Raw genomic sequence first — 19,114 nt, forward strand, 5'->3', positions numbered from 1 at the left:
AAAAAATGTTAAATTTAACTTTGAATTATTAAATTATTTTTCTTTTTTTAAAGACAGTCTGGCAACCCTCTATGTTTAAATGTTAATCTATCTATAAACAAATCTATAAACAAATTGTTCATTATTTATTATTAACTAATAACTTATTACTAATAATTTATTATTTTGTTATGTTTGTTGTGTTCGTTGATGCAGTGTAGTGAAAACTGCTGCTTTTTAAAAATGTTTTATTGTAAATCTGATCTATAACTTCTGAAGTGTGTCTGTAAAAAAGCTGCGACTCACTTTTCACCACAAAATATTCCCTGTGTAGCATTTTACCAAGTATTGTAACAACTGATATTAAATGATAACGAGCCTTTAAATTCAGTTGTTGTCTGATGTTAACATCTGCAACACTTGACTGGACCTGCTGCTGCTGTAAGAGGGATCCTACAGCCTGTGCTGAGATGGGGAGCGGAGCCTCTCTCCATTTGGTTTCCAGTCGCGTCCTGCGCGCTTTAGGACGCACAAACTGATCAGCTGAGCAGCATTTCACTCTCAGAGGAAGACAGACTGAGCTGTGTTCACCCACACTTACTCTCTGTCTTAACAGTTCAACATAGTTTGATCCTGTTTCTCACATGGTATTTTAAAATTTCGTGCGTCAAAGCTGCTTTTGTGGACGAGATGTTGGAGATGGTCGCGTCGCCAAAATGAACACAGGTGAGATCGTTTATTTTAAAGGAGAGGGGTTTGAACAGTTGGTCTTACTCGCCTTTTTCACTGTGTGTTCGATGCTGATATATTTTGAACAAGTGAGTATTAGTAGTTTTAGTTTTCGTTTTTGATCAATTATTTCTGCTCCTACATTCCTGTAAATAAATGGTGAATCAAGCGGCGGCAGCAGCAGGATGGGAAGAAACGCATTGTTTCTTGATGTCAAAGTGTGATAAATTATTCACATCGATCTCCTACTGATATGATAAAGAGATTCCACTGTCATTTAGCACCAGTTGAGCACATTTGGGTGTGCAAATCATTTTAATCCATCCACAAATTTATTTAAGCCATCCACAAATCTAAATTGCCAGTTTCATACCAACATGTGTTTATGTATTCTAATTTGGAGCTTCAATGGTCATAATGTATATAAAGACGCTGATTGCATTGTTAGCTTCAAGAAAATAAGTTGTTGAAGAGATCATGCTAAGCCACTTCATTTCAGCTCCTTCTCTGAAAGTGATAATTTGTTGAGATTTAGTATTAAATCTACAAGTAGCTTTTTACATGATTTGCTTTCTGTCATTGTCTTTGTTGCATTCATTATTACTTTAAAAGAAGTAAAGGTGGCTAACCCTGAGAGGGGTTTCTCACACTTCAATCACAGGAAGTGAGTCAGGGAAATCCCTCAGATTTTTTATATTCTTTCCCAAAGAGTGTAAAAGCATACAATACTCATTTAAAGTCTTTTATTATACTTTTCTAGTTTCAAATTTTCATGTTTTTAACAGCTACTGTTTTCATGAAAATCATGTGGAAAGCTTTTAGCTGGTTTGCGTAGAAGATTACCTTAATGGGATTTTAGACATATTGTTCATATTTTGTTAAGAAAATGGTCAAACTGCAACCACAAGGCAAACATCAGTTTGCATCTAATGTAACGATTACACACACAGTTACATTTGGTGCAGTTTTAGGTCACAGGAACACAATACAAATGACCTGAAAGCTATTTTAAAGCACATAATCTTACAGTTTCCTTTTCCTGTTGTTCTTTCAGACTGCACCAAGCCTTCTGTTGCTCCAAAGCCAAGGTTTGTTTGTCACGCCAGCCTGAAGCTGTCCTCCCCTCTCATGTCTGCAGCCAGGGGTCCCAAACCTTCCATAGCCCCAAAACCAAAAGTCACACTGGAGCTCAATGGGAGGGACCTCTTCTCAGGCAGCCAGGGAGGATGCATCAATGGCAGCTCGCTAATGATAGATGAGCCTGACGAAGAGGCAGAAAATGGTCTAAACAAAGTGACCGCAGACAGATTGTCAGCACTGAAACAATTTAACACCTGCATCCTCGAGTCACCACGGCAAGATTTACAGAATGTGTCACAGAAGGGACTGGAGGTGACAGAGGAGGAAAAGGAAGAAGACAAGAGTCTGAAGATGGAAGAAGACAAGAGTCTGAAGATGGATGAGGACTGGAGACTGACTGACAGCGCCTTGACAGAGGAGGTGGACTCACTGGAAACTCTGTGGGTCAGTGATGCTGGACTCACCGCCAACTCCGAGGACGCAGTGGAGATGATTGACACAGATGTGACGGAGGACATGGATGCTGAAGGTTGTGATGCAGGCGAGGCATTGGCTGACACAGATGGCCTTTCAATGGGAGACATTTCGGTCAATAGTCTTGATCAGGAGGCAGGTTCTTATTCTGCTGAAAAAGTGCCTGAGCTGGAGGATGGAAACACAAAGGAGAGGAAGGAAAGGCCCCAAACCAAGGAGGAGGAAACAGGTGACTGGACAGCAGATGATTTAACCGAGTCTCTCACAGACGAACCTGCTCTATTCACCAGTGAAAACATGCAGGACGCTGATACCCAGGAAAGTTTTCTCACAAGGGGAGAAGAGAAAGAAGAGGAAGCTGCTCCAGACTGCAACATCACTTGTAACATCCTGAAGCTGAGGTGTGGCCATAAAATTAAGGAAAAGGGTACCAATGAACAGAATGTCAGACTTTATGATTTTGTCCCTGAAGACCAGAAAAAGCTCTGTAACACAACTAAGAGACATGTTGCCTTAAACGATGATCAAACCCAAGAGCCTTATTACGTCTCTTCAGAGGATGTTATGATCCCAAAAATTAACAAAACTCATGGACGACCAGAGAGTCCGCTTAAACCACACAGGCTTTTGCCTGTAAACAACGGTGGATCATCAACTGGGAAATATCAAATTAGCAGTAAAGACTTCAAGAGTTGTGAAATAGAAAAAAATGGGCAAAAACAGTATGTATCTTCTGAAGATTATGTGGAGATTGGTCATAGTGACAAGAACAAGGTAAGAGCAAATCAAGAAAGGGTGTTTGTGAGAACTGAAGAGCACAAAGCTCAGACTGTGAAGGCTTTGTTGAATAATTTGGATTACCAGCCGAGGTTCAGGCTGGTATCCATCTCAGTGCCAACAGACACTGACACTTCGCTGACCTCCTCTCTCTCAGATAGCCAGTTGATTTCTCCAAATGACTCTGATGTCTTCAGAGACGAGGACGATCTGGAGGGTCACATAGTACCGTTTGTGGATGACACCACTGATACAGAGCAGGACATCAGTGATGAGCATGTTTATGAGGATCCAAGGTATCCTTCGGGGGGTGAAAATATTTTTCCTTTTGACAAGAAGACAGCAGGGATGCGCTCTGGCTCACTGTCACAGCGCATTAATAATGGTCTCAATGAGATAGGAGGGGTGCAGTTTGTTCAGAGACCCTGCATGAGTGGATTCAGCCACACTGGACCTGCAATGAGCAGCAGCCCCCTGTTAAGCACAATAAGGCACAAGAGCTACTCCAAACCCCACTATTTGTCCTTGTACCCCCGCTCCCTCTCCATGGAGGGGCAGGACATGCCTCTGTCTGTCTACAAAGACAGTGAAGGATCTCCAAGGCAGAGAGGTGCCATTTGTTCATCTGGAAGCTTCTCCAGGTGCTCGCCTCTATCATCCAGCGGCCTCTCCACACCGACATCTGTGGTGGATATCCCTCCTCCGTTTGAGCTGGCCTACATCACCAAAAAACCCATCACAAAGAGCTCCCCCTCACTTCTCATTGAAGGAGACTCACCGGAGAAAAACAGGAAGAAGAAATCCTCCATTAAGCGCTTCCTGATGCTCAAGTTTAGGCGGAAAACAGAGAGCAAGTCTGTGGTGGATGTCAGTCCATCCTCCTTGAAGTCCTCACCAGAGTCCAGCCACCACATACCTAGCAGACTGCTGGATTTAGATAGTCGTAGCATAAGTAGTTCTCCACAGCTCAACTCACGTTCTGCCAGTAAAGGTTCAACCGAGCAAGCCTCATCCTTCTTGTTCTACAAAGAAAGCAAAACGAAAGGGAACTCTGTGGCCTTTCTTAACCGCAGTGTCGTCCGGGTTGAGTCCTTTGAGGACCGCTCCCGTGTGCCTTTCATACCTCTTCCCCTCACCAAGCCCCGCTCCATCTCTTTCCCCAACACAGATACCTCAGACTACGAGAATGTTCCTGCTATCAGCTCGGACTATGAAAACCTTCAGGTCCCACAGCGCAGGCCAGTTCGGCAAGGGCCATTCACTGCTTTCTTTGATCGTCCTACTCGGGTGCTGTCGTCCGCCAATGAGACAGATGGTTATGTGGACATGAGCAGCCTCCCTGGGTTTGAGAGGAAAACTCAGTCATCTGAACAGGAAGCAGAAAGGTAACATGTCTTTGTGTAAGTGTGTGTTCATATAGATAGATGCAGCTGGACATAATATTAGCAATCCTTACACTGAGCACTAGTCTTTTTTTATTACTGTTCGGTCACTGTGTGGGTTTAACAATGCCCCTGGGGCAGAGGATTTATATATACAATGTTGAGTCCCCTGATGGTATTATCACAGCAGACATAGATGTGGTGGTCATTGTTAAGGAGGAAAGTGCAGGAGCTTCCCTCTTGCATTGCAGTGAGATATGCTTAACCCCAGCTGTGCGATGTTGGGACATATTGGGTGGTAGAGGGGGAAATGCTAGTGGTGGTGTTGAGGAGGCTTCATTCATAAATCATCTGTTTAGAGAAACGGTGCAGAAACGGACTCCTCTGTTGATGTATCCAGTAAAGCCTCTCACCTCCCTGCTGTGCTGGTACAGTGTTTGTTGGTATGATCAGCCATGCTGTGCTTACATTAACCCATCCCCCCTGCATTCCAGTTGGCTGTGCCCATATCATACAGGCCGCTCAGGATGATTAATAGTCAGAGCATTTTGGAGTCATTGCCCTTCTCTACCTAGTAAGGAACAATGTCAGTATGTTCTCAGTAGTATGCATTTGCACTCTGCAATGCGCCCTTCTCATCATGTGAAGTCAACGGTTTTGGTTATACGTTTGAGAGGAACTACACAACAACAGCTCTAAAATACTGAATGTAGAAAAAAGGATTACATTTTTGGTTGAAATAAAATGGTTATCTTTCATGTTTCCTTAAAGTAGCACATTAAAAAAAAGTAAATACACATACTTCATTCTACCCTTTGCTCCACAGTGCTGGTGCCTCCATCTTGTGGGTTAAAGCACTCTACATGAGGACTACGTCCCTTATTTTTATCAAATGAGGGGATTTTAACATGTTTGTAGATTTGAAAGTAATTCTCACATTTTCCTTTTTTCCACTTTGTGAAATCTATTAAGCCTTTGAAGTTCATAATTGTTGTTGTAATAAGTGTCAGTGATACTTTTTTCAGTGTATTAATCATTTAATGTGGGTAGGTACATCAAAGCATGATCTAAATCAAGATATGTTTCTACTTTAAATTCAATCTGTTATTACAGTCAAATAAGCCTAAAATATGTAAATTGGGTGTATTTTTAAGAATGGCATACCCTAGTAATTTATGTTGCACTCCAGTGCCAGTTTTGGATGCCATTGTTTTGTCTGAAGGTCCACATACTATAGTTCATGTAAATTAAGGGAAGTAAGAGTTAAAAGGTCAGTGAAAAGATGAAGACATCTAATTTAGTGTTAGGGTTAGGGTTACATTTCATATACTTCTGTTTTCTGTTCTAATAGTCAACAAAGACAGTGGTGTAATTGTGATTTTCTCCACACTGTTTGAGGAAATACAGCGGCTGTCATCACAGCACAGCAATATCCAGACGGACAGCAGTGTCAGTGGTTGAGGCTGTTAGATTTGCAATAGCCTGAAGCGGCAACATTAGCAGATAGTTTGGAATTAATTGGCATATATGCCCTCATCCCTGCTATCACTGGAACCCATAGGCTCACCCATCAACCAGAGGCAAAAGGAGAATTTATATATTTTTATCTCCCTCTGTAATTTATCTTCATAGATTTTGCTGTGGGCCTTCATACAACATAGCAACACTGTGAGAAGTGACAGCGGCAGTTTCTTTGGGAGTGATATAAAAGCCAGATATATAGAAACTGTGTGTGTAGTGTTTCAAACACCCCCTGGTACCACATCCAAAGTTTGATCCAGTGAGCAGTAATGGGCCATGCAGCTCTAATGTGTACAATGCAGAGATCTGAACTGCTCACATATGTTGTTCATATGTAGCTAATTTGCATCTCAGTGGGGTAAAATCCATTGGTGCTTGGAGTGAAACATGGCAGGAACATTGGCAATGCAATTGGTCACATAGAGGTATACTGCATCACTACTGTAACTTAAACAGTTTTATTTGCACAGATTACACTTCCCACTGAGCTGCAGCCATTAGCATATTCATTTAGGCTCCCTGCAAAAGAGAATCTTGTAGCATAAAATACTGACATGCATCCCTGGTTGGGTACAGTTGTCACCGCAGGCCTTTTGGGATCCGTTTATTGGTTTCTGTAGATCTACAACGTTTTATCTATTCACATTAGCTCCAATTGCTGAATATGTTTATTATGGTGATATTTCAATGTAGAGAACCATAAAGGACCATAAAGACAGCCTGATGGCTAAATGAAACTCATCTGATTTATTCTCACATGAATGAAGGTTTTAGGGGAGAATATAGTTCATATTATAAAGCCACAAGTCATATTTGTGGTTAAAAAAAACCTGACATGCTACGTTACAGACTACACCAATGACTTCCAATCATGGGTTCGGGAACCTTTCCCAAGTGGTCGCAAGATAATTAAAGGAATTAAAAAGAAGAACACACATTCCTCTCTCACAAGTATAAGGTTTATTTTCTGGCTTTTCTCTAATTTTTTTTTCTTTTTCTGAAATACTGAATATTTTCACATTTTGCTGGTGCCTAAAAATAATTAAAATTAGACAATCGGAGAAGGATAAATCCTTGACTGCTCACCAGTCATGTCCAAACTAAGGCTGATATACATGCCTACTAATGTATTTATCAACACGAATAACTCCTCCTGTGGATACCCAAAATACTGTCTTTATAGGGGAAGGTATAATTGCTGACAAAACTGTACATCAATAAACACAGAAAAATGTCATTATATCTGTTTACAACTACATTATAGTGTGTTATAAACTATTTATTAAATGTTTACACTGTAAACTGCTCATAAATGACAAACGAGGGATTTGAAGTCAAGTGTTGACTGACTGTGTAATTGCTGGATCACTAATTCTTAGCGTCACTTTTTAAAAATGATCAAACAGTATACACGTACAGGATGCCACAGCGCCACATTGTTTGTCTTTGTGTCTACACAATGATTTATTTTATGCTTTATTGTGTGTATGCTATATTTATCCATCCAGAGTCCTTTCTTTCTTCCTAGTGACTACACAGAAGCCTACAATGTGTGTTCGGTGGCCGTTGGTCCACAGGCTGGTTCAGTGGATGATGTCAAGGGAGAGACGGCAGCTGATGAAGACCAAGGACGCACCTCTGAGGAAGAAGACGGAGGTGGAGACAGTAATTATGACAGACAGGTACAATTTTGACAAATATGGCTTGAGCTTTTGAAGTGATGCACATAATGATTTTAATGTAGAAAAGATGGTGTTTGTTGCAATAGTAGACTCATATTTTAAATAACCTACGTGGGAAGAAAAATAACTTAAATCATTGAAAGTCTCAGTCTTTTTTATTTTCCATTGTTTTTTATCAAGGACCTATATTATCCTCTATCCTTTAAAAAGGGATTTAATTTGTTTTCTTTGGTGCCAGGATTTTAATGCAGGTTAATGGAAGTTAATGTGCTACTACAAGGCTGTCCTCATTATTTAGAATTTGATTGCCACTTGGAAACATTTTCTATATTTATTGAACTGGTGCCAAAATGCTTTAGTTTCTCCTAAGCCTGGGTTTATTACAAATAAATCATATGATTGCAGCCTGACGGTCGATCCAGAGCCTTTTACATCGCCAAAGAACTGGTGGATACAGAGAGAGTGTAAGTTATGTGTAAACTAATTTTTCATTTCAAATATTTTTGCCTGTAAGGCAGAATCAGTGTTGAATTGTTTGTATATTTGTCTGTTCACAGGCATGTGAAAGCCCTCAAGCTTCTCCAGGAAGTAAGTGATATGTCTGTATTCTCTTTAGTTGACTCTTTAGTCAGATCTCTGTAGAGCTGGAGTTGCAGAGTTACATGTGAAAGAAAGGCAGGTCATGCTCTGCTGCTCAGGATTAGATTCTATAGCTATATTTTAAATAATCTCAAATGTTAACATGTCTTACTGTTTGGCTGCCTCAAGCAGTCTTATTACCGTAAAACCGGTGTATAAGTCGCACCGGTTTATAAGACGCAGTCTACTTTGGGGGATGTCATGCGGGGAAAACGCTTTTTTTAAAATTACATGCCGGTTTATTTGAATGTACCAGTGGCTATTCATTTGAAACACATATGTTTATACTCCAAACCTTTTTCAATTAACTTTTATTTGAAACACAATTAAAACACACATGAAAAAAAATCGCATTTAAGGTGCGTCTTATACCGTTTTTACGTATATAAAAGATTTGATGTTATGTATGTTTTTAGCAGGTGCACACTATATTTACTGTTACTTTAATTTAATTCATGATCTTATTTATTTTTATTAAATGCTATTTATGTCGTATGTCTGTTCGTAATTCAACCAGAGTAGATTTATTGATCAGGATCACTCATTTCCAGGAACATTTGTGCCACACTCATTCATATTCACACCTAAAATCTGCACAGTACAAAGACAGTCCAATCTGTTGGCCTCTGAGCAGCTCCACTGGAGCAGTTAGAGCCTTTGTGCCATGTTCACAGGCACCATAGTAGTGGCATTGAAAAAGGGACAAGTGCTCTCTCTTTCACTTGCCTACCTGGATTTATTCCTATGGTGTGAGGATTGAACCAGTTACCCAGACCACTGCTCTCTCAGGATTCAAGAGATGATGAGATTTCTTGATATAATAGCTCATCTACTCCCTGCTGTCAGATATTATCTTGGTATACAGCAGCGGAGGAAGGAAATGGAAAAATGGGGGGGGGGGGGGGGGGGGGCTTTAGAGAAATTGGAAGTTTAGTAAGTATGATGTTGAACACAAACTACTCAAAAAATAACCTTTACTGTACACTCCTCTTTGTGTGCCAGGACTTTCGAGAGGCGGTTGTGGCAGCAGTTGGGGATGAGGGGGAGCCTGTGTTGGATGAAGAAAGGCTTTGGGAGATTCTCAATGAGCTGCCTGATGTTTACACCCTGCACCGCAGAATCCTCACCGAGCTGGAGAATCGAATCCGACACTGGTGAGATGCGTACACTGTCTGAGATGTTAAATAGGAATACTGACACGCACACATGCACAAACATCATATGCATTCACAGCGGTCCCTCTCCTTCTATGGCTCCATAGAGTGCACACATTAATGAAGCTCAGAAAGCATGACATGTAGTCTGGGGATGGCTGCCTCTCCTTCATCCTCTGTTTTTCCCCTCAGGGAGGAAAGCCAAAGGATTGCAGACATCTTCCTGTCCAGGAAAGCAGAGTTCTTGGTCTTTACGACTTATATTGGCCACTATGACCGAAGTATGAACTTGCTGGAGGACAGCTGCCGAACTTCACCTGCCTTTGCTGCCATCGTTCACCAGTTTGAGGTCAGACCTACAATACAGTGCTTCTCTCAATCCACAAAAGATATACACTCAAACTTTATTATAATAACAATGTACTAATTGAAAAGCAAAAAAAGTAATACCTGCACTGAGGTTTACAGTAACAAAATCCTCAATACAGTAATCACAGTTGGGTATATAAAGTGGATTTTGTCCACATGACATGCAGTAATCTCTGTGGCTCTTCAGTAGGGGAAGTGTTCCTCCTCCTCAACCTCGCTCCACTGTTTCTGATTTGTAGTTGGAATTCCAGCCTGCATAGAAAATAGGAAACTAATTAGTTTTTTGTTTTTTTGCACATTTAACTTCAAGGTTTGGATAACTGTGTGAACAACTGCAAAATTGAAAACAAGACTACTGTGAACATTTGGAATTTAAAACACTTCAATATAGTGAAAAAGGGGGTTTTGATTAAAAATAGCAGTGAAATGGTGTATTTGATCATTATCGAGAGCCTTTCTTATCTCTGCACATTATCTCTTATCAGCAGAGTATGGTGTGTGTTTGTGTGTGTGTGTGTGTGTGTGTGTGTGTGTGTGTGTGTGTGTGTGTGTGTGTGTGTGTGTGTGTGTGTGTTTCAAGTGCAATGACAAAGATGAAGTGCATGTGGTAGCAGAGATGGTGATGGCTAAGTGTAGTGTGGTATTGACCCATGTTTGTGTGTGTGAGAGAGCAAGACAAAACAAAGGAGACCTGGTGTAAAAGCAAGAGATGCAAGCCTTTAAAGCAAAAAATCAGACAGACAAATAAAAGTAGGAATTTAATTCAAAGGAAGAACTACTTGGCGTCCTTCGCACAAGACTGTTTTTTGAACCAGTCAGCCAGAGGTTTTGATACAGAAGCTAATTAGAAAAGTGTAAAAACATATAAGAACATAGGATATGAATACAATAACATGCTGAAAGGTTCAACAGGGAGGTTGCAACATTGCTTCATTATCTGTAGTTTAATTTACAATCAAATATTGTCCACCCAACTGTTAAGTACAGATGAGATTGTTGTTTTTTTTGTTAGTTTCCACAGAGATTGGTAGCAGAGTGTATTGCTCCCTTTTGTAGTAATCTAGTCGGATTGCAGTTGAAAATCCATTGATGCTATATACATGCATCTCATTTATGGACAAAGGCGGTTTCAATATGTTCCCTCAACTTTATAGACCACTGAGGAGAAGACTTGGCAGTAAGTCCTGCAGACAGAGGCCATACTAGAGTTTAAAAGTCCTCAGATTCTCCTAAACTCTTTGTGTATACAATATTAATGTCAGTGTAGCTGCATCATTACACATTCGGGTTTTAAAAGTGAAACACTGATAAAATAGTCCTTTCACACCTAAGAATTAAACCTGTTAATCAAAATCTGAGGGTTCATGCCCAAAAAACAAAAGCAGTAGTTAAAACGTGAGTCATCATTAAGGGTATTGATCCATAGAATCTTACACTATTGTTGTTTGCGTGCGCATACACACACACACACACACACACACACACACACACACACACACACACACACACACACACACACACACACACACACACACACACACACACACACACACACACACAGACACTCACACACACACACACACACATTTAAACACACGCACACATACGCATACAAACATGCAGACATGCACTTGTTTTTCTGCAAGGCGATATGCTGACCTGCAGTCTGTGTTATTGGGCCTCGTTCACACTTAAAATCTGACAGGTGATTCTGCTCAAAGGTGCAGTGTTGTTGAAAATGTTTTTGTCTCAGCAGCAGAGTCCAGCTGGAGAAAAGGTTTCTCTCAAACATCAGCTCCTGCAGGTCATTGTACGTGTGGCTCAGTACCGCATGCTCCTGACTGGTGAGTGTAGTCTCAGTATCCTTCTTGATAATATGTTTTTTTTCTTAACCCTTTGGAGGCATTCATTTCTTTCACCCCTCTTACAGATTACCTGAACAACCTTTCCCCTGATTCTAAGGAGTATGAAGACACCCAAGGTACATTAAACACGTTATAAGAACAATGTGGGCAGAGGCGCCTCTCTGTGACTCACAGGAGAGCCTTACTGGCCTCTGTTTGACGCTGGGTGTTTGCTGGGAATTTATTGAGCTCATTTGGCATGGAGAAATGGCCATGAGAGAGCCAATTTAGATTTCTTTGTTTGTGGTGGTGACTCACCAGGTGGTCATTTTAGCTGTCTTCTGTGTGAAGACCATAATTTTTAATTCATCACAAGACCGGTTGCAGCAACACTCTCTCTTTATCTCTGATCAGATAGACATCCAAGTCAAGGCGTATAGACACATCCAGACTCCTGACTCACTTTGAGTTTTATGTTAGGAAACTTCTCTAACATCTCAAGCTAGTTATGAATATTTATTGTGATTGTGTTAACTTCTCAAAGCAGCACTAATCTATTAACAATGGAAAAATGTGTACATGAAATTTGAAAAGGGCAGAATGTAATGATAAACTCACAGAGCACTACAGCACCAACTCTGCAGCTGTGTATGTTGTTGAATGTGTAAATAGGCTTTTTTTTGCTAACATGTCAGCCATATCAGCTTTACAAGGTGATAATATGTTCATGTGTTCATGCCAAACAATCTTTTAAAGTAGATTTAACATGAAACTTTTCCTTTTTATTTGGTTTTGTCTTATTCAGCTGCTATCGTGATCGTGTCTGACATTGCAGATCAAGTGAATGACAGTTTAAAAGATGGGGTAAGTATCATTTGTGGGCATAATACAACTGTAATGTAACAACAAACAAAGATATGTAGCAAGAATTTGTATCTTCTTATTGTCAACCTCATACCTCAGTTACACAGATTCTTTTTAAAGCACAGACAGAACAAGACAGTCAAGTATCTCCTGGATGGATTAACACTAATTTTTGAAAAGACATTCAGTTTTCAGACAATGTACCTTAACAACTTTGGTTTTAACACCACCATCAGGTCGACATTTGAGGTTTAGAGTGAAATTTCTTGAAAACTATTAGATAGATTGCCCTGAATACATTAATGTTCCCTGCGGGATGAATTGTAATTACTTTGTTGACCCCCTTGACTTTTTATCTTGCACAATCACAGGTCATGATAATCATTTAATTTGTCCAATATTCTGGTTTATGACCAAAAACCTATAAAACTATGACATTATCCCATCACCCTCAGCTCTACTTTATGCTTGTTGCTAGTTAATAAATGTTAGCATGCATGTTAGCAAAATGGTTAAGAGGACAAACCTTTATATTAGCATTCTGCTCAAAGACTGGCTGGAAGAGTTACCAGCATGGCTGTAGACTTTTGTTTTGTGGCTAAAAGTGCATTTCTAGAGCCACACACCAAATGATGACTCTCTTCTAAACAGAACAGTATATGACATACCTGTCTGATCCAGGTGATAACTAAAGCCTAATAATAAAGGGAGTCATGAAAATAGCCAAGCAATAATAGCTATGGGTGAACGGTATAATGATTTTCTTGTAATGCTCTTTCATCACTCACTTCTCTTCTATTTTGGCCTGTAATTTTCTCTCTGTGTGTCTCAGGAGAACTTGCTGCGTCTGGTCAACATAGAGTACAGTGTTCGTGGCCAGCGGGACCTGCTGCAGCCTGGCAGGGTACAGCTCTGATAACAGCATTGTTTCTGTTTGAAGCTTGCCAGCACACCCTGTCTGCCCTGCACCACCCAAGAGTTGCCCTTTACACAGTCATTCAGCTGGGAATCCCCAGCCGGCCTGGCCTAAAACAACATTAATTATTACAGATCCCCAGTGTGTATCATCATCAGATAACTTGTGAGTCACATTGAGTCTGATTTACTTCTGTTTATGTTTTTTCTGTCAGGTTTTTGTGAAGGAGGGCACCCTGATGAAGGTCAGCAGGAAGAGTCGACAGCCTCGTCATCTGTTTTTGGTAAATGTTTCTTCTTTTTTGTCACATTATGCATGTAATGTTTTATTTAAAAAAAAAACATATTTATATATGCCCCATCAGGAAACCACAGCAGTTACATTTCTGTTAATATCTAATAAATCAGTGTAAAATGTAGAGTCAGGCCTTTTCTGTCTGGTCTATTTCTATGTCCAGACGGCGCTATTAAGAGCAGGGTTTCCTGGCAGGATGTTTCTGAATGCTGACTTCCTGAGCCACTTTTTTACTGACAGCACAGGGAAGGTCAAAACCACCTTCTTATAAACTGAAGCACCCACACACCTGTGAACTTTTACGATTTTAATTAGATCAGCTAAATATTAGTTTAATGTGTCGTCAGTATTTTTAGTGTAGTATAGACTTTTACATTATACATTATGTTAGTGAGCTTTCAGCTCAAAATAATCAGGAGACAGGAGGATGTAGCAGGAGTGGACATGGATCAAATTGATAAAGTTATAGATAGAAACAGTAACAATATAATTAAGGTCATTCTTCACCACCTGTCACAGTCGCGTCAATACAATGTAATTTATTTCATAAGACAGATTGTTGAAAAAGAGCCAGTCAAACATACAGAGGACGTGCTGTATTAAACATTCAGTTTTTTAATCATAACATAAAAATAGCTCTGAAATGTTATAATCAAGAGAAAATAGAAATGAAACGCCTTCACAAATTATCCATAGAGCATCATCAAAGTGGACTGTTTTCCCCTCCTGCAGTGTTTTTAAATTTGTGGTCTGGGCTCGACACTAAAAAAGCTCGTAAATTTCTCTCTTGAAGGAATGTTGGGTAATCATCGCTGCTGTGAAAGTTTTATCCCGCCAGTTTATTCACCCAGAAAATGATCACATGTTGCATCACAGCTATTATTAATGTTGGACAGAACATGATAAAACAAGTCTGTAGGAGCTGCCAGTTTCCTAAATAAGGTACTGAGACACACAGGGACAGGAAATATGATGATTCACAGGAAATGAAACAGAGCTTAATAATGCTGTATGATATCAGCTTTGACATCTATTTCCTCAAGTATCCCATTGATATGTGATCATAAAAATTCACAGTATGGGTTTCAAATTTAAATTAAAGTTTTGTGTCTACATTTGAAGTGTATTATACGAGTTGGTGGTGGGAAAGACCACCACTATTGTAAAGTTTCCATTAAGTTTCCATTAGGGAAAGACTGAGTGTGTAAACATGCTTGTGTCTGATCATGTTTACTTTTCTAACTGTGTACCACCTTATTCTAGTAAAAAAAAAAAATCATAGTCTGGTAGAAAGGAAACAAATAAAAGTAAAAAAAAATCTATTAGCTTAGAGTGCCACCTAATGGACAATTGCTGTACATACAGCACATGAATGACAAAGTCTTGGCAGCTGGATATTTTATGTTTTGTTGTATTGTATGCTTTTATCATGCCATTGATCTTCATTTATCATTAAATGACTTTCCTGTGTTTCAGACTGACAGTGACTTATGGCTGCTTATATATGTCTGTTTTCAGATGAACGACATGTTGCTCTACACCTACCCTCAGCAGGACGGGAAATACAGACTGAAAAACACTCTGTCACTCACCGAGCTGAAGGTCAGAGCCAATCATTATGTCTCCTAACATATCTAATTTCTCTCCATTTTCCTTCAGCCTTTTGTGGATATAGTTTTCACCACAAAATGCATCAGGAGTTTGTGTGCAATCAAAGCTTTACATCTGCTGTCTTTCTAACACCTGTATAAAATCGCTATTTGTTATTTTTGGATTGTTCCCCCAACTGTCAGACTGCTATCAGAACCCTTTGGTTCTCAGCTTCTCTGTTTTTCTGATCTGTGATTTGTCATATAACTGATTGATTCCTCAGGTCAGTAAACCCATCATAGAAAATGTCCAAAATGCACTGAGGATTGAAGGAACAGACATCTCCATCACTTTGTCTGCAAGGTTGGTCACGCTGTACTGTGTCCTGTTTAAATAGTGGATGATGGATCATTTCTACTAAACAGCTGCGTTGAAAAAAATAATTTCACAATCACAGAAGGTTATAAAACTTTAAAACTTGTAATATTGTGTTCATTTTGCAGTTCCTTCATCGAAAGAGAGGACTGGTTTTACACTTTGAGCCGTGCTGTAACTGAACATACCAGAGGATCTGTAGCATTCAACAGCAGCTCAGGAGAGGTGAGCAAATTCCTCTCTGTATTAATCAATTATTACATTAATCAATAACTTTTTATTCCAGTCATGCTTATCGTCACCCACCCAGAATGAGACATATGTTACACCTCATGGTCGTCAGTCTCTGCAGTGTGATAAAGTACTATGTTTCTATGTGCGTGTGTGTTTCAGGCCAGAGATCGTCTGCGGCTGTCTTTAGGAGAGAAAGCTCCTACACTTGTTCCAGTGTCCCAAGTGATGATGTGTATGAATTGCACCTCAGATTTCAGCCTCACTCTTCGTAGACACCACTGCCACGGCTGCGGCAGAGTGAGTCCCACACAAATAAAATGCTGTGTTCTATGGTGACGTTTGTTCTCTCCTCCTTTTTTGCACTTGTGGTGACTTTATGTTGCTTGACACAGATTGTTTGCCGGAGCTGCTCGAGGAACAGATATCCACTGAAATACATGAAGGACCGTATGGCCAAAGTGTGTGACCACTGTTACAACGAGCTAAAGAAAAGAGGTGTGAAAACTGTTTTTTTTAAAACATGAAACCCAAGTCAATATTTACATAAATTCATCTAGTGTGATACATCGCAGTGAAGTGAAAATACACCACACGTATCATAGCATAATATATGTTATAGTGAACTCTTTTTTGTTTAATGTAATAAAAGAAAAAATGCTAAACTGAGGTTATATTAGTAGAACTTTTCTTTTTTTTTTAAGTCACCACACTGGCTTCAAGTTCTTAAAGTCCAGATGAAACAGCATTTTTGAGTAAAACAGGATAGACAGGCAGGACGAGGATACATTTGATTTGAATGTTGATAAGTGAATGTGTCATAATGAATCTTAGCTCTGTGCTGCTAAGCGTTAAAGATTGATTGATTGGTGGATGTCATGATATTATTGGTTGAAAATAGCTGGTTCATGCCTACGTAAGCACACAAGATTGAAGAAAACATTATTTCATTTTGATATAAGATTACAAAGAAGTTTTTTTAGGTTTTTTTGGCATGTATTGTTAAATAGGTGCACAATATGACCAGGGATGTGATCTTAAAGGTTTTTTTGCGTTTGTTTGTTTCTTCTTCTCTGCATTGCTTTTATTGATTGTGTTTTTATTTATTCTGTATGGTTTTATCGTTTTTATTGACCCTGCTCCTGTAAAGCGTCTTTGAGTGTTGTTAAAAGCGCTGTGCATATAAAATGTATTATTATTATTGTTAAAAAGGCATTTTTCATTTCATTTTGACACAAATTTTGATTTACTAAAACTGTATAGTTCCCATTGTTATTCATGCATAACCTCACTATCGTTCAACACAGAAACTTATAGATTCTGCTACTTCAGACAATAAAGTTGCATATCTGTTATGTTATTTAGTGTGTCAGTGGGGGTGACATAGTCTAATCCCTGTTCTTTGCTGTGTTTAAAAGCTGTTGTCTTTCTTAACAGGGGGAGACATGTCTGTGTCAGGTAAGAACAGCCCACGGTTGAACAGGTCCAGTCGTCCACTCTCTGCTGTGTTCCAAAACATTCATCCTCCCAACATTTGGAGACATCGGAAAGGCACCATGACCTTCAACCAGGTAACCCTCCATCATGTTCAGGAGCCATGTACACTGTACTGTTTAAATGTATGATCAATTACTGATTGCGTGGAGTGACAGCTATACCATAGGTAACGCCTCTTCTTACTGCTATGTTGTGCAGATGATGGTGTCAGAGGAGGGCTCCATTAGTGGCAGTCTACATCGCAGCAAGAAGAGCAAGAGAAACTGGAAGAGATTGTGGTTCCTCCTAAAAGACAAGGTGCTTTACACCTACCGAGCCCAAGAGGTGAGGGGAAATATGCACTCCCCTTTAACCTGAACAACACATATTCATTCAATCATCTTATACAGGGAGGTGGCATTAGCTGGACTTTTAGCTGTAGCCATTAGCTGACCAAAAATAATTAAAAGTACAGAAATTCCCACAGGTACGTTGCTGTATCTAATTTCTTTTCTCCTGTCAAATGTTCTGTCTGCAGGAGAAGGTAGCTTCGGAGAGTTTGCCTTTGTTGGGTTTCACAGTGAAACTGCCAGACCAGCATCAGGGAGAGGAGGAGGCCAATGTCTTCCAGCTTTACCACAAACAGACTTTATATTACACCTTTAAAGCAGAGGACAACCACACAGCCCAGAGGTGAGAAGCACATTTACCCTAATACATCATTTTAACATTTTAAAGAGGTTTTCCTCGCTGTAGCCATTCCTCCTATTGATACTGATTATTGTATATATATATATATAGTAATGGGGGCCCGGGGCCCAGATCCGAAGTGTGTCCACACAGTAATTTTGTGTAAAAATGCTTTTTAAAGTTTAACAGAAGTTTATAATGAGGCTTCAGTCTGAGTTGGTCATATCATGTGGATATCTGCCAAATTTACATTCTTTGTAGCTTCAAATTCCCTCCTTGTTTTTCCCTGGACAGTGTTTCCTTATTTAGTTGCGGTGGAAGTATAGTAACAAAAACAGGGACTTTGGCATTAAATAGAGTATAACATTGAAATGTATCTACTTGATTTGACACATTTGGGCAACTGAAGCTTCACATTAGGTCCAGATAAACTTTTAAATACATTTTTGCACAGAAAGAAGCCTGTGTTTTCGCCCCCATCACTTGTAACATTGTAAGTGCATTATGAAGGGATTTTCAGTCAGTATAAACAGGAAGAATGACTATAGCAAGAAAAAAACATTTCAATGTTCAAATGGGTATCTGACTATTGTTTTAAAACACACTTCAAAAACTGTGAACCTTTCTTTTAATGCTGTTTTTTAACCTTATGTAAAATCTGCTCCTCACTCAGGTGGGTAAATGCCATGGAGGAAGCCACAGTTTTATAGGTCCAGCTACTCTGGTGGTTCACTGAAAACAGAAGTCTGCTGCCTTTCACAACAAGGAAAAAGTCCAACTGTGAAACCAAAAAAGGAAGATAAGGAAATAAACACATTTCATATGTCTGCAAGTTGTAACTTCCCTGGCTGGACTGAAGAAAAGGACACAATCACCTACTTTGTCAACCTCCAGTGTCCCCTGCCTGCTGTTACAGCAGGTGTGATGCTGAGAGCCACGAGAGGCGTTGGCCCAGATACCTGCCGGTGTGGAACATTACATTGATGTGACCTGTATTTCCCCCAGCAGTTGATCAGCCAAGCTCCTCCAAACTGTGGAAAACAGTCTG

General features: G+C 39.8%; 1 protein-coding gene across 2 annotated transcripts; it reads left to right on the top strand.

Annotated features, from left to right (window-relative positions):
- The first annotated feature begins 533 nt into the window (after positions 1-533).
- On the top strand, positions 534-18,845 carry LOC134004961 (FYVE, RhoGEF and PH domain-containing protein 5-like). 2 transcript variants are annotated; one of them, XM_062444245.1, is made up of 21 exons: positions 534-705; positions 1,763-4,424; positions 7,471-7,624; positions 8,030-8,088; positions 8,182-8,212; positions 9,266-9,417; positions 9,610-9,766; positions 11,543-11,630; positions 11,717-11,767; positions 12,436-12,494; positions 13,327-13,398; positions 13,625-13,693; positions 15,223-15,306; positions 15,578-15,657; positions 15,798-15,894; positions 16,063-16,200; positions 16,296-16,398; positions 17,338-17,471; positions 17,596-17,721; positions 17,915-18,069; positions 18,740-18,845. In XM_062444245.1, exons 1-21 carry the CDS (start codon positions 696-698, stop codon positions 18,774-18,776), a joined length of 4,518 nt encoding a protein of 1,505 aa, XP_062300229.1. In that variant the 5' UTR covers positions 534-695; the 3' UTR covers positions 18,777-18,845. The 2 variants fall into 2 exon arrangements, with proteins under 2 accessions (XP_062300229.1, XP_062300230.1); XM_062444246.1 differs by having other exon boundaries at positions 17,596-17,694.
- The last annotated feature ends 269 nt before the right edge of the window (positions 18,846-19,114 follow it).

This window comes from Scomber scombrus, chromosome 3 (genome assembly GCF_963691925.1).
Source record: "Scomber scombrus chromosome 3, fScoSco1.1, whole genome shotgun sequence".
Lineage (NCBI taxonomy): Eukaryota > Metazoa > Chordata > Actinopteri > Scombriformes > Scombridae > Scomber > Scomber scombrus.

Bases quoted from the DNA above. Each gene is read 5' to 3' on its own strand.
- LOC134004961 (XM_062444245.1), top strand. The intron at 17,722-17,914 runs GTGAGGGGAAAT...TTCTGTCTGCAG, and splicing joins ACACCTACCGAGCCCAAGAG to GAGAAGGTAGCTTCGGAGAG. The intron at 18,070-18,739 runs GTGAGAAGCACA...CTCCTCACTCAG, and splicing joins GACAACCACACAGCCCAGAG to GTGGGTAAATGCCATGGAGG.